General features: G+C 37.1%; 2 protein-coding genes across 3 annotated transcripts; one reads left to right on the top strand and one right to left on the bottom strand.

Annotated features, from left to right (window-relative positions):
- The first annotated feature begins 1,869 nt into the window (after positions 1 to 1,869).
- Positions 1,870 to 10,848, top strand: LOC100257368 (uncharacterized). Of its 2 annotated transcripts, XM_010666353.3 has the most exons (18): positions 2,445 to 2,466; positions 2,901 to 3,000; positions 3,264 to 3,620; positions 3,721 to 3,873; positions 4,249 to 4,381; positions 4,477 to 4,590; positions 4,697 to 4,770; positions 4,886 to 4,960; positions 5,993 to 6,085; positions 6,250 to 6,310; positions 6,599 to 6,931; positions 7,474 to 7,600; positions 7,875 to 7,974; positions 8,455 to 8,524; positions 8,624 to 8,776; positions 8,938 to 9,033; positions 9,459 to 9,778; positions 10,243 to 10,848. In XM_010666353.3, the coding sequence occupies exons 2-18, from the start codon at positions 2,923 to 2,925 to the stop codon at positions 10,468 to 10,470; spliced, it is 2,565 nt and encodes an 854-aa protein (XP_010664655.1). In that variant the 5' UTR covers positions 2,445 to 2,466; positions 2,901 to 2,922; the 3' UTR covers positions 10,471 to 10,848. The 2 variants fall into 2 exon arrangements, with proteins under 2 accessions (XP_002281815.1, XP_010664655.1); XM_002281779.4 differs by lacking the exon at positions 2,901 to 3,000 and having other exon boundaries at positions 1,870 to 2,466.
- Positions 10,849 to 11,611: 763 nt separating this feature from the next.
- Positions 11,612 to 12,772, bottom strand: LOC100232856 (SCUTL2). The gene is given in 2 exon segments (NM_001281159.1): positions 11,612 to 12,474; positions 12,675 to 12,772. Coding segments are annotated over 2 exon segments (732 nt in total). The 5' UTR covers positions 12,724 to 12,772; the 3' UTR covers positions 11,612 to 11,791.
- Between the last annotated feature and the right edge of the window lie 3,410 nt (positions 12,773 to 16,182).

Raw genomic sequence — 16,182 nt, 5'->3', positions numbered from 1 at the left:
TATGTGAAATTATTAAAAAATATATATTAAAAATAAATTAAAAATATTTTAAATTTCTAAATATATTTTGTTTCATAAAATATTATTAAATATTTTATAAAAATTATTCTAAAAAATTGCTTTTCAAAATTGTTTTGGAGTTTGAATTTTTAATAAAAACGGTCGTATCATGGTTGTTTTGCACCTTAATTATTAAAACAAAGTAAAAATAAAAAATAAAAAAATTATGAAAAATAAATAATATTTACTTTTACAATAATATAATAATCAGAGGCACCAAATATTAATTGTCGCGCCCATATTAATTTACCCTTTGCCATTCCCCTCATACAGAGTGTACCCGTACGCCGGTGGACCCCAACAGGATAAGGCAGGAACCCAGTGATCAACGTACGTCTGATCCATCATAATTCGGTGATCCTACGATTAATCTCAATCACACACCACTCTGATTTTATTTATTTATTTATTAATTGAATTAATGCCGAGATCACCTACTCCCCAATTTATTGTGGCTGTCAGATCTGGTACCCGACTATTTGTTTTTTTATTTATCGCCTTCCTCTGAGTTCCACCTTCACTTCAGTCCGCCCTGGTCGTACCGACGGGTTTGCTTTATGAATTTTTGTTTGGGACTGGTTCCTACGCTTTCATCGCACGCCATTCATTATGATAAATAATCGAAAGCGGCTAATGGCTGATTAAGATTCATTGTCTTTTATTTTTTTCTGGGTGAAAGTTCCTGGAAGATGTGCCTCCTTTTGTTTCTTCTTTTTCATCATTAGATTTAATGAAAACTTTTTCCATAGCCGATGGGGTTTTGCTATATGGAAAAATAGCTCATGATATGGAAATGTTCAGTTCAACTTTTCTTATTAATTTATTCACTACAGTTTTGTGACGTGTTTTTATCTTCTTTTTTTAACTCTAGCATACGTGGCATCCAAGTCATTTTATTATATATCTTATCCTAATCTTATTGTTATTATTTTTATCTCAATCTAATTATTTTGTATCTTTATCCCATATATTTATACTTCTATTTAATAACCATGAGAATCTACATTAGGATTTAATGGATTCTAATTTCCTATTTTGAAAAATATTTCCTTTTATTATGCTTAAACAAATTGTAAAAATAATAATCAACAAATTCACTATCATGCCTATTTGGCATATTAATTAATTTCCTTTATTAATTACATTTATTTTTAATCCATTTGAAAGGAACAATGACCCGGGATTGTTTATTTTTGGGTTATTTAATTAAAAAAGCCTTTAAAAATTCAAAATTTAAAATTTAACCCTTCATAAGTTTTTTTATCCTTTTTTGATAAAGATATTTTCGTTATATTTTTTTTTTATAAAAATAACATTTTATTTGAAAACTTATGTATAAATATTTGAAATAATAAAAAATATTTATATAAAAAAATGAATTATTTTTCAAATAAAAACACGAAAAAAGTTAAATTTACGATTTAAAGATTATTTTATTATTTTTAATTAATTAATCATTTATTTTTACACGTTAAAGGGAAAATGCCGTAGCCACTAAGGAATAATAAAATATTTAATACAAGAATAATTTTTTTATTGACCGTTATGTTCCCTGGTTCAAACTTCAAACCTTCACCACAATTTGAATCTCAAATTCATGTGACATTGTAATAATAAATTAATATAACGAGTACTGTTTTGGTAATTTAATTTACAGCAACGGGATTAATAATTGGATAAAAGACAAAGCTATATAATTAGTAATGAATCCATATCTGGTAATTTGACTATTAAGCTGTCAGCTGGTTATTTGGTAATTTGAAGGAAAAGTAGAAGTGTGTTGATGGAACAGATATTTTCTCAATATTTTATATCACCCACTAGCTTTTAATTAAATTAGAGAAAAGGAGGGGATATAAAAGAGAATTTTCATCCATGCCCGTAACCCATTACCCACAAACCCCATTCCAAGGCTGAACTCAACCATTGAGGCATTGAAATGGTTGAGATTTGATAATTCGCCAAGTCTAGTGTTGTTTTCTAAAAGGGTTTGAAGACTCTGTAATAACCTACCTCAAAATTGAATCAGTCTACGGGTATATATATATATACTTAACTGAGAAACCCAAGAACGAGAAGACCTTTCCTTTGTACCATTGTTTTTGCTTTTTGTCCGAATCAGGACGGCTCAGAGGTAGAGGGTTTGTTTTTGGGTCTTCTGGTTTTTGGGCTTTTTTTTTAATTTTTGGAATCGGCTTCTGTAAAAGAGTTGAAATGCAGAACAGCCTGCGATTTTTCTGGGTCTTGGAGCCGATTGGAAAATCGCCGGCGATTTGATGGAATTAGCGTCGTTTGTGTTCTCGTCAAGCACATTATTTCATGGAGGTGAAGTTTAAGTGTAGTTCATGTGCCGTTTCTTCGAGGACGAAGTTTTGGAGCAGGCTCCGATTCGCTGTTGTTTTCGAGGTAAGCTCTGGTTCAGTTACTTTTGCTGTTGGAAATGGAGATTTAGGGTTTTATTTTGTTTCCCGAGAATTCATGGAAGGATGGGAGGTTTGGAATTTTACAAATGCTACTCTGATTTTTGTCATTTATTTTCTCCTGTTTTCTCGGCAACCAAACAGGGGTTTGGGTTTGTTTGTGGGAGAAATTTTGGACTTTTTTTTTTTTGTGAAAGGAGCTTTCTTAGTAATGAAGAGTTTTACATGACTCTCAAGATCTCATGGTGCTTAGTTAATTCCTTTTCATGCTTTCTCTTTTCTCGTCTCCCCTTTTCGGCATTAGGTGTTTGAAGTGGTAAATTTTGGAGTTTCTATTTCTTTTCTTTTTTTTTTTCTTTTCTATTTCTATTTTTTTTTTAATTCTTTTGAGTAATTCCTAGCTGGGTTCAATGGATCTAGGGTTTGGGCTTAGCCAACATCAATGCTCAGATTTGTTGAAGTTCAAGGATTTCTGGGGTCACCCTTTAAGAATCGCTTGCTATTTGTGGTTTTTGTTGAGGTTAGCAAGTCTCTTGGAATTCAAGCATTTCAGCTCTGGCTTGATAGTGGCTAGTATGGGTTCAAGTATTTAGTAGATCTGCTAGCTTTTTAGCAAAATTATATCTGTCAAGGTGCGGTTTGTTTTGCCATAAAATAGTTCCAGGAAAATTTTCTTTGGTGAAAAAGCTGGCAGTTCTGTACATGACGATCTTCCCTTTTTTCTTTTTTTTTTTTGCACCTCATTTTGACCTTATGTTTTTGGGCATCTTGGTTATGCTTCAGCTTGTATTGATATTGGCATGGTTTGAAGCTGCTAATGCAAAATCCCAAGAACACCAACTGCAAGCGCAAGGTGTGGAAAAGGGAAGTAGAAATGTTGTGTCTCATTCCTGCATCCATGACCAGATACTGGAACAAAGGAGGCGGCCAGGTCGCAAAGTGTATTCTGTTACCCCGCAGGTTTATGAGGAATCTGGTATCTCAAAACCCCTTCATGGCAAAGGGAGGGCATTGCTTAGCGTTTCTAAATTTTCAGAGGAGCAAGAGGATGTGAAGGAACCGATTAGAATTTATCTTAATTATGATGCTGTTGGTCATTCTCCTGACAGAGACTGTCGGAATGTTGGTGACATTGTCAAGGTGGGTTGTTTTCAGTGAGCCAGTAGGCTCTGGACTGTAAACTTGCCATGGCATTGTAACTAATTTTAGTATTGGTTTTTTCCATTTTTCTTTTAACCAGCTTGGCGAGCCTCCTCTAAGAAGTTCTGTGACTTTTGCTCCTGGCATCCCTTCTTGCAACCCTCATAGTGATCCTCCAATTTTTGGTGACTGCTGGTACAACTGCACTTTGGATGATATAGCTGGTGAAGACAAAAGGCACCGCCTTCGTAAGGTTATAATTCTTGCTGATGATTATACTGCTTTATCACTTCATGCTTGGCTCATATTGTTTGGCAATTTGTCATTCTTACTAGTTATTGACATATCTAAAATCAACATGTCATCCAACCATCGTCTCCCCCTAACTTTATGAAAAGATCCAAAAAATAATAAGAATAAGGATAAAGATATGTTGTAATTGGATACGGGTGCTAATTTGTAGATGATCATTTGAATTTTTATATTAATTGGTCATGTCCTCTAGAAAGACCTTGTTCATATCATAGCGAAAATTTATGATCTCTGTGTCTTAAGACGTTAATTACACTATTATTGTCAGATAGGTTTTGCTCAAACAGATTAAATTTCTAAAAACGACTCAATACAGGCTTTAGGGCAGACGGCAGATTGGTTTAGAAGAGCCTTGGCTGTTGAACCTGTAAAAGGGAATCTGCGGTTGAGTGGATATTCTGCATGTGGACAAGATGGAGGTGTGCAGCTTCCACGTGCATATGTAGAAGGTATCATTGTTGGTGCAACAACAGTTTGTATATTGCTTACCTATTTCTTCTTTATATTCTTTAGAAATAACTGTTCTCTTTTGTATGTTTTCCAGAGGGTGTAGCCAATGCAGATTTGGTTCTTTTGGTAACTACCAGACCAACGACTGGGAACACTCTTGCATGGGCAGTGGCATGTGAACGTGATCAGTGGGGTCGTGCAATAGCCGGTAAGCTATTCATGAAGCATTATTTTTTGTAGGTGCAAAAAATGCACCCAATTTTGCCTCAGAAACCTGAATTAAGAACAACTAATGGTAATGTTCCCTTTTGCAGGGCATGTGAATGTTGCTCCTCGTCATTTGACTGCTGAAGCGGAGACCTTGCTTTCAGCTACTCTAATACATGAGGTCAGTTGATTTTAAGTTATTGAAATGTTTACCTATCAAAAAAAAAAAAAAAAGTTACTGAAATCATAGAAGTATAGAAGGTACTGTTTTCATCAGCTAGTTTGGCCTTGTCCAGGTTATGCATGTTCTCGGCTTTGATCCCCATGCCTTTGCACATTTTCGGGATGAGAGGAAAAGAAGACGTGCTCAGGTAAATACAATGACGTTATGATCAATGATCCACATTGCAGACTGGGATGATATGCCGTTTATATAGGTTTTTAATCTGCAAAAAAATTGTGATTGTAAAATCAGCAATTGTTCGCATTTGTCTAGATATGGTAGTATTTTCAACATTTAATTCCCAATGTACTGAAAGAGCTAGAGAAATTCCAAGGATACACCTTGGTTTTTGGAACTTGGATTGTTCTCCCTACATTTTTTTAAACATAGATCCTTGTCATTGTAAGTGATGCTGACAAATGCTTATCACTCTGTTCCTGTGACCGTTATAATTTTCTTGCAGTTTGTCATACAAATTGTTTTAGAAATTATAATATCTAACTAAAAGTGGTTCCATGGGTTGATTGGTTTATTTTCTAGTCTGGAATGAAGCCCAGATTGCTTTATACTTTAGAGCCAATAGTTAATCTATTGTTGTTGAAATGTGAAATGTCAACCATGACACAGCTACTCTAGAAACCATGGCTGTTGTCTTGATAGTTCTTTTGAATGATTTTGATGTGAAATATGAAACAACAACATTTTTTTGTTAGCCCCATTGCATTATCATTTTTATTGCTTTGTTTTTAGGATGGACCTCCAGTCAAAAGGCCACCTCTTGACGTGGCCTTGATTCCAAAATAAATAATGTTTGTTTAATATAAACCATGATTTTAACAAATCCATTTGGCTTATTACCTGTCATTTAATTATTCATTCAAAAAATAATCTGCATCAAGTTTTTCTTAAATGGGACATTTATATATTGGAGAAACAGTATTTTGACTTGATAATTGGAATGGGAGCAAGTGGATGGATAATGAAAGATTTGGAAGTTAAAAATTGCTCATTTTGGATGAACTTTCTATTCCTTTATTTCTTGCTTTTGCCTGGGCATTAGATCAGTGGAACATATTATATCAATTTGTATTCACTTAGTTTATGCCTCCTTATTTTCAGTATGACAACCTTTCCAAAATTTTAAATGCAGTTTTGCTTCAATCGTATTGTCTATTTTCAGGTCATTGAACAAACTGTTGATGAAAAGCTTGGGCGAACAGTGACACGTGTGGTGCTTCCTCGTGTTGTCATGCACTCACGGTACCATTATGGGGTATTGACAACTTATTATGCACGGCATCTTTTTTTTTTTTCCTTTAAACAGAAAATATGCAGTTTTAGTTTTTTTATTTTTTGTTTTTGGTGACATTCTGTGACTAAGATTTCCAATAACAAACCAACAAATCAACAAACCCCTGATAAGTGTCTTATTGGCAGGCATTCTCTGAAAATTTTACTGGTTTAGAATTAGAAGATGGAGGAGGACGCGGCACTTCAGGTTTTTTCCTTGTTTTCTTTTTAAACATTTTCTCTTTTGACTGTTGAAGGAAACTGGGTGATAATGTGACGTTAATATGTGGGATAGAAATATCTGGAGAAATAATGTTTGGAAAAGGATGTGAATGACCAAAATTTAAATGCTTATCTTTCTAAAAAAAAAAAAAATTGTGATAAAGACTGCACAGATTTGATTCTGTCTGGTACCTACCATATATTTTCCTATTAAATATTAACTCTGCCAGGATTTATCAGTCCTATAGTGACAAATATTTGAACTTGCCTGCAGGATCTCACTGGGAAAAGAGGCTTCTGATGAATGAGATTATGACAGGCTCAGTGGATACAAGATCCGTTGTTTCGAAAATGACACTAGCTTTATTAGAGGATAGTGGCTGGTATCATGCTAATTATAGTATGGCAGACCGCCTTGATTGGGGCCGCAACCAAGGAACTGAATTTGTTACCTCCCCCTGCAATCTCTGGAAGGGGGCATACCATTGCAACACAACACAGTCATCGGGCTGCACATATAACAGGGAGGCAGAGGGTTACTGCCCAATTGTAAGTTATAGTGGAGACCTCCCTCAGTGGGCCCGTTATTTTCCACAGGCTAACAAAGGTGTGTGTTATGCCTTAGCTTTTGCATTTTCTCTTTTAGTGGTATACAAGTGGATAGTTACATCTATGGAGTGTCATTGAACTCATGGTCATCTCATTTGATAATTTGATGTCCTGTTACACCTTCAAAATTTAGATTTACTGTGAATGCATTTGTGCATTGTTGATCCCATAATCAAGCCCTTACATAATGGTCTTTATTGCTAAAGAGTGGATCATTTAGGTGAACAATGGTATGTCTCAAAAGCCTTGTGACCATAGAGGTTCATATTGTATGCCGTAAACCACTTTCTCTTATACTCCACATGGATAGATGGATGATGCATGCTTTGTGACTGCATGGGTTCATATGTGGGTCCTAATTTTCCAGTTTTAGATGGTAATTGCTGCCTGAGATAATAATATTGTGGATGCATACATCTTTTTCAATACATGTGCTGATGGACACAGAGTTAGTCTAAATACATATCATGACCTCCATTTTAATTTATTGATTTTGGCATTAATTTGGCTTACCATAACATGTATTATTGGCTATTGCAGGTGGGCAATCATCATTGGCCGATTATTGCACTTATTTTGTAGCTTACTCCGATGGATCATGTACAGATACTAACAGTGCTCGAGCACCTGACAGAATGTTGGGTGAAGTGCGAGGAAGTAACTCTAGGTGAGATTTGTACTTGAAACTTGTGAATGAATGATCAAAAGAAAATTGGTGCTTGAAATTTCACATACCAGCCTCTGTAGCATGTCTCAGCCATGTGCTATCTGAATATAACTTGTACTAATGATATTTACTTAGAAACTCTAAGGTAGCTGATTTTGGTTACTTTAGAGGGGGGAGAGAATTTTGACTTGTAAGCTAGGGTTGGCTATATGTGACTTTTATGTAACTGAAAGACAGTATATTTATAATGATTTCCCTCTTCTTTGATGTATAGATGTATGGCCTCATCACTTGTACGAACTGGGTTTGTACGGGGTTCTACAACTCAGGGAAATGGTTGCTATCAGCATAGGTGTATAAACAATACTCTGGAGGTATAATCTAGAGCCTTGATGTGTTCCTTTTTTGTGAGCTTTTTTTATAATCTTGTGGGCATGGGTTATTTTTATTTTTATTTTGTTATATCCTGGTTAAACACTAAATATGTGCTTCAAGCACATGTACACTAAAGAGGGCAGATCTAAACATATCCAATTTTGTGCATAGAGTGCTAGGAAGAGGATGACCTCAATCAAGCAACATACTGCAGACATTTTGACTTAAAACCTTGAAGAAGTCTAGTCACTTGTGATGTAGATAAAAGCTGACTGCAGCATGTAAATTATTCCTGTCTATTTTTGGGGTTATGATGGAAATTTCCTTTTGCTTTTAAAATAAAGTTACTCTGGTAAATGTTCAACTCTTTTGGTGGCAAAAGTTCTCTTTCGTGTGCAAGTGGGCTGTAACTTCGTTTATTTGGCAAATGAAGAGAGGTAAAAGCATATATTTAAACTTTGTTTTGTTCCTCTTTTTAGGTTGCTGTGGATGGTATTTGGAAAGTATGTCCTGAAGCCGGTGGACCAATTCAATTCCCAGGCTTCAATGGTGACTATGCTGTTTTATTTTGCTTATTTTTAATAGTCAAAATATCTGATTTTTGGTTTCTCTATACTAAGTTTCTCTTTGTTTTGTTTTTGCCTCTAGGTGAGCTAATTTGCCCAGTTTACCATGAACTCTGTAGCAGTGCCCCAGTTCCTGTAGTTGGGCACTGTCCCAATTCATGTGACTTCAATGGAGACTGTGTTGATGGAAGGTGTCATTGCTTTCTTGGGTTTCATGGTCATGATTGTAGTAAACGTGAGCTTTTTGTATCCCTTTCCCTCCATTCTATAGCCACTAATCTGTCTACTAGACAAAACTTAATATAAAGAATTCCAGAGTTTATTATTTATCTTTATTTACTTGATATTCGCATTTGACATTCAAATGGGGATCTCTTTTCATTTTTCTCTTTGCAGGCTCTTGCCCTAGCAATTGTAATGGACATGGCAAGTGCCTTCCATCTGGGGTCTGTCAATGTGTTAATGGATACACTGGCATCGACTGCTCTACTGGTAAATGTGATAATTTTGGAAGGGTGTTTTCCTCTTCTTTTTTTTCCTATGATTACTAGGCCCTTTGCCTGATTTTGGTGAAAAGAGAAGTCCACTTAATTATTGGCAGTCACATGTTCTTTCATGGTAAATAAGTAGACATATTTTCCAAAACATTCATTGTGTTAACGAAACAAGAAATGTTTTTTCCTTAAACACAACTTCCACAATTGTTAGATTACCTCAATGACTAGCTATACTTGAATGCTTTGACTTTTCAAATGACCCTAAGCTCTAACTGTGTGGTGAAGCTTGCCAAACAACTTTTCCCCAATCAAAAAATTAAGTTCCTTTCTTGCAGCATGCACTCACCTACATAGAGTCACTAGAATGTCTTCTGGTTGTTTGCTTCTCTTTATAACATATTGCTTGGAAATGATATGCAGCTGTTTGCGATGAACAATGCAGTCTTCATGGAGGGGTCTGTGATAATGGAGTTTGTGAGTTTCGATGTTCTGACTATGCGGGCTACACTTGCCAGAACAGCTCCCTGCTCCTCTCCAGTCTTTCAGATTGCAGAGAGGTATTGGAGAGTGATGCCTCTGGGCAACATTGTGCGCCTAGTGAACCAAGTATTTTGCAGCAGCTAGAAGTGGTTGTTGTTATGCCCAACTATCGTCGGCTGTTCCCAAGTGTTGCTAGGAAGGTTTTTAATTTCTTTATCAGTGGGTACTGTGATGCAGCTGCTAAACGGCTAGCCTGCTGGGTAAGTTGTCCTTCTTGTCATGATAAAATAGTTTCTTAGGTATGTTCCACTCTCATTTAGGCTTTTCCCATTGCTTTAAACCTAATGCATATCTAATTATGGGGGAAGTATCTTTCTGACCGAAAAACTTATGGTGGAAGTGTCCTAGGGTGAGATCGTCTCTAGCTATTATGTGTCAGTTACCTCATCATGTTCTTAAGCTTCCTAGTATGGTGCAACATCTAATTTTATGTGTCAGCCCTCTGCATCTATTGATCAATCTAAATTGGGAAATTAAGCAAATTATCATTGACCCTTATATTGGCTTGTTGGGAGGGGGTTTATGAAATATTCATATAGGTTGCATGTTGATTAATGATTTCAGGAAACACCCATCCATACCCATGATTGTTTAATGTTCCATAACCATTATTACATTATAGTAAGATGCTTGGCTGATGACCTTTTGACTCAAAACTGATCAGATCTCGATCCAAAAGTGTGACAAGGATGGTGACAATAGGCTTCGGGTATGCCATTCAGCATGTCAGTCTTACAACTTGGCATGTGGAGCATCCCTTGACTGCTCTGATGAAACCCTCTTCAGCAGCCAGGATGAAGGGGAGGGTCAGTGCACAGGCTCTGGTGAGATGAAACTATCATGGTTGAATCGATTGCGGAGCAGGCTTACCTTTAGTTCCAGTTCCTTGTAAGAGATGTCTGTAAAATATAGGCCAGCTTTAGATTTTCATTTTTCTCCTTTCCTTCTCATTCTCGGGCTTGTAATTTTTCTAGGGTTTCCTTTTTTTAATTGTAGAAAAGTGGGGGGGCGCCTATTACACGTGCCCTAGATGTAGGGTTTTCCTTCCGCCCAGCCCAAATATCATTAACAAGGATTGGGTGGAATTGTTTACTAAGTTTTGGCTTCCAAAGATGAAAAGCCAAAATGTAGAGGAAATTGAAAATGTAATGTCTACCAAAAAAGGAAGAAAAAAAAGAAAAAAAAAAAAAGAAATGTGAAAACGGCTGTTGAGATCATTTGAATTGAGAGGTTGGCCGAAGGCCCAGCAAAAGAAAAAGCTCTTGTCTTATTTGTTTCTCTTTGTAATATCTTTAAGCCTTCTCTTCTTTGATTGGTGTATGGACTGTCATCCGTGAATTATTTTCACCTAATCATTGTACAAAATCTGAAACCTGCGCCATCAACGGGCGTTGCAGAAGAATCCAAAGCCACTCATGTCGTGAAGAAATATTTTAAAATGGGTACCATTCAAATTATGTATGTATTATTGGGTTTTAAACAGGACTCATTGCAAGTAGGCAAATCAATTCAAAAGGTGAATTTTATTGGGCTAATTTTGTTCGCCTGCCCAGAAGTATGCACGACTGAAAAATGTGAACGCTCTGATGTTAAAGGAGGAAATTGTAGGCTCCGAAGAGTGCAATCGTGAAAGAGGCGTCCAATCCCTCATTGCATTTCTTGCATCTAATCACTCCATTACAGGGCACAAAATTCCTTTCGCCTGTCACTACGTTGAAAAAGGAGAACACGAATGATAAAAATAATTCATGCCAAAAATCATTATTTTAGTTCGATTTATCCAATGTTTTCCATCTCCGAGTCCTAGACGATGAAATCAGTGTTGCATTTTATATTTATTTGTTTTGATTTTTACAAAAATAGAGGAGGGGGAGGAGGAGTCCTTGTAGCCGACCTCAATTTTATCGCATTGAGCCGACCCATCAACCATGTTTCCAGTTTTTCACCCTAGTGCCACAAAAACAGGGACAGGTTCATAACACGATGACCCCGCACTTCATTGTACCCAACCACTCTCATTTTAGACTCAAAACTGATAAATCAAATATTTCCTGATTTATTAAATTATATTTCCTACATGCAAATTACAAAAAAAAAAATTAAAAACAAAGCAATGCTCTCTAAATTAATCAAGAATAAATCCAAGAACACGCACGCAAAGTCACAGATAAATTTGAAAAACAAACAGAAGAGTAATTTGATGAAGAAGATGATCAAAATGCGGTGGGGCAAAAGGTAATCAAGTAATTTGCCCCGGTGCAAGTACAGGTACTGGTTGGATCGTCATAAGCATAACTATACGCCGTCGGGCACGCTTTCTTGAATATCTCCGAGTACTGCGTCGGCGAACATGTCTGGGGGGTGCTGTGGTCGCCGGTGCAACAATACTGGGCCGTGTTAAAAGCTGCGCACGCACTCTTGCATGCAACCACCGAACCTGAATCAGTTATCTGCAACTCCGCCGGGCAGTTCGAGTTCAGATCAGCCACACAACCGGCCCTCTGGCAGTCTCCGGTTCCGCCCGAGCTTTCAATCGACATTCCCACATTGTAGCCGTCCACGAGGCTCACGTCGTAGAAATCTTTATCGGCACTGTCGGCACCGATAGTGAATTCCGCAAGGCTCACCGGAGGAACGCCGCCACCGATGCAGTTCAGTGCGCCACAGTCTCCGGTGGTGCATGTACCCTTGCCGGCGCTGTCGAAGTTGCATCCAGTTCGGGCCCAGAACCTTCCCGACCATCCAAATGGTGCCTGCAACTGGATCGATGCACCAGGTGGCAATACAAAACCGCCGTTCCCGAGGATAGCGGCGCCATTGCCGGACAAAGTTCCAGGCCATATTGTGTAGCTGCAATGATTCTCAAGGGTAAACACTGTGGCCGAAACTGTGCTCACTGCAATTTGTTCATAAACCACAATGGTGGAGGTCAGATCTTATAGAACTAATAAGATCAAGAAGTTAGAAGTCGAAATCATTATTTTGAAAATAGATCAGAGATACAAACAAATCAAAACTCAAAATGGGAAGAAACAATTGAAAGTAAAACATAAGCACGACAGTGCATGATTATTTGGAACTAGTAGTGGCACATACCTAGCAAACATAGGAGTGGAAGAAGACAAAGCTTTGGGGATATCGCCATTGGAGGACGAAGACGAGGCAGTTCAGATTTGAGAGAGGTTAGAGTCGTTGGAGTTTGGACCGTGGAGAGTTATTTTCATACCAGGATTTTATATATAGAATTAGTCCCTCCACACTTACTATTTCCGATCCAACCAATTTAGTTTCTCAGAATCAAATATTACATCATCCCCATATTCCGTTTCTATAAATTGAACAAAAATATCTAATTTCTGATCAACACATTATTTCCATTCCAATATTACCCTTCAATAATTTTAATGCTCTTTTCAATTCAGTAGGCCCATAAAAAGAATAGAAACTAGAGTGGTGTTTATTTTTTTGACTTTTTGCTGAAAACAATTTAGTTTTAGAATTTAGGTTGTTTGTTTTTTTATTTTTTTATGACTTATTATAAACTTTTTATTAAATAGAAAAAACCAAAATATGCAGCTTTTTTTAAATAGAAAAAATAACATATTGGTTTTTTTTTTTACTTTTTAATATTTAATAGAAATAAAATACTACAAAAATAAACAACCTAATATTTAACACTATTAAGTATTAAGGTTTTATTTAAAATTAAGTAAAAAAACAAACAGCACCTAGGACTCTTCACAAGTATGGAAAACCTTCCCAATTAACTACATGGTTATTTTTATTTTTTTTAAATTTTTCCTAAAAACACATAAACATAAAGTCACGTGAGAAGGTGACGACAGAAGAAAGGGGAGAAAGTGGAGTGGTGAACAACCACCACGTGACACACATCAGCTTAACCTCCTCCCACGGCCACAACCCACAGCCCACACCCACACCTCGTTACTCGCTTCTTTTTAACTTGACACTTTGACTTAGCGGTTGCCAAAGGGCCATTTTCAGAATTAATTTTCCCTTCCCCAATTTTCTCCCCTCACTTAATTCTCTACTCACTTGTTATAAATTTATATAGTACATACTACCAACCATAGGAAGTGTAGTACGAAATTACCTAGATGTGCTCCCAAATTTATGGGTGTTATAATTGCTTGTTGGATATATAAGACTATTCAACGGTTTGTTCCATTTAAATCGTGTGGGCCGGGCCCCATGCGAGTCTTACAATTTTGTCATGGAAGGATTTCAACTGCTTTTTTTTTTCTAGGAATATTTTAGAATTATGTATTAGTGTTTTTTTTTCTTTCTTTCGTTTGATAAATTGTCCACTTCATTTGTCAAAGCCTTCGCATTTATTGTTCATCCTGAAGTCGTGTATGATACCTTAATGTTATTGCCACATTATTGTATTTATAGCATGTGACATTATAATAATGAGTTGTGTATATGTGAGCATGTGTGTAACCCTGATGTACACGAATCTAATTTGGTTCAAATAGAAATGAAGATAGCCAACAATTTGTATCATTTTTTTGTTTTTTATATGACTTTCAAGTCATGAGTGAGATGGTCATAACGAGATATCCTTGCTTTGTTACCATGATTGTCATTATCGAAAATTGATATAAACCACTCGTTTAAAAAGATACTTTTAATAGTTGTGTTATTGATTACACAAGTCTTTCGTTTAGACAAAATACATATAAGTGTCATTTTCACGCTAACACAATCATACAAGCTAACTCAAGGGATATCTTTTCTGTTATAGATAATTGTCAATCAACCCAATCAGAAAACAACATATAGAAACTTATTACTAGGGAATATCTAAAAGAAAAATTAATTGAAAATTCAGTACACCTACAATGAGTTGGGAAAATGATTTTTGAAAAGAACCATATTGAATATAAGGTACTTGGGTTAAGTGAATCACTTAAATGATAATTCTTAGAAAGTGACATTATTTGCTTTATATTCTTTGAATTCTCAAATAGGTATTCTCTTTCTTTCTTTGTACAAATTTCTTTTATCTTGTTATTTGCACTTTAATACAATTTGCTTCTAGTACTATCTTTTTTTCTTTTCTTGTATATCTATTTGACTTTTGCCCCTAAATAGGTTTTAAGTGTTTTCTTATCGTATTTGTGCACTCACTGTTTGTGGAAATTAATAAGATTTTAATGTAAAGATGTTTCAATTCTACACGAATCCATGCTTATGTGTATTGCCGTGGAAGATTTGTTGGAAATGTCCAGGTAGATTACTTAGCTTCGATAATTCTAGTACCCGTCTAGGGCTTAGTTCACCATGTTGAACTCATGTGTCCTGTAGGGACCCCTCCCCTTGGGAAACACGTGGCACGCAGCTCATAGTGACGCGTGGCACGTGTTATCAGCCGGACCATCATCATCCGAATTCCCCTAAGGATATGCATGGTACAGTTATCCTATCCGGACCGCCTCAAGGAAAGGCAAACGACGTTTCATCTTCTCCTATCCAAGGAAGAGCGAACGACGCTGGCAGAGCGTAGACATCCGGATAGTCTCCACAACACATCCGGATAATCAGCATGAGCCATCCGGATATAAATCGTCTGGATGGTCAATCAAAGTAAAGCGAGTCTTACACGCAATCACAACAAGCAGCCATGGCCCACATCTTGTCACCTGCAGAGTGAGAAGACAAGATGAAGTGATAGCAAGTCACTTCCCACGATCATTCTACATGATCACCTTCCCACGATCTCTGACAGTCGCGTAACCTACCATGGTTTCTGACAGTCGTTCGTAGGGTGATAATGCTCCTACTGACACCTATTGTCATCATCACAACATAAAATATCTCCTCACCATTAATGAGAGGAACAGTACCCCTGCAGCTGTATATATATACCTTCGCACGAAGAAGAAAGGGATCTCCTGGTAACCTCTTGATACCTAGTAAAAGGCCAACTGATTTACATTCCTCTTTCTCACCATGGCTAACAAAACCATCGGAGGGTGCGTCCGGACACCCTGTCCGGATGCCTTTTTGCAGGTATGACCACTGAATCAAGAACCCGTTGTGTGTTGAGAATCGCGTGTTCATCCATCTAGCAGTAACTTGGACCACCTGATACGCGAGGCGACAACATTGGCGCCGTCTGTGGGAAACTTTACTTTTTATTTTGATTCAGTTACTAGCAAAGATGGCCACACCTTCCCAAAGTCGATCATCTGGTGGAGGGGAGGAAAATAATCTCGAATGGCGTCAGGCCATCAAAAAAAGACAGTTGGCGAGTGAAAAACAACTAAGAGCTCTCCTCCAGGAGATGGAGAGGTTAAGGGAAGAAAACGCTGTGTTACGCATTCAAGCCTCAACGTCAGGTCCTCCTCGTCGTCAGCGTTCAAAAGGCCAGGTGGCAAACTCAAGGCCAGAGCCAGAATCAATATATCCTGGGTCAACAGGAGCTGTCCCAGGAGCATACAACGCAAGGCCCCATGAGCCACGCACGCCTATGCCTCGAGCTCCACGTGAGGAAAGCTCAGATTCCACTCATTTCTCAACAAAAAGACAACGTGATAGAAAATCACAGTTGTCAAGTTCTATGCGCGCAAGACTAGGC

This window comes from Vitis vinifera, chromosome 18, assembly GCF_030704535.1.
Source record: "Vitis vinifera cultivar Pinot Noir 40024 chromosome 18, ASM3070453v1".
NCBI lineage: Eukaryota > Viridiplantae > Streptophyta > Magnoliopsida > Vitales > Vitaceae > Vitis > Vitis vinifera.
The sequence above is the reverse complement of the archived record's forward strand: the minus strand, read 5'-3'. Positions and strand labels throughout refer to the sequence as shown.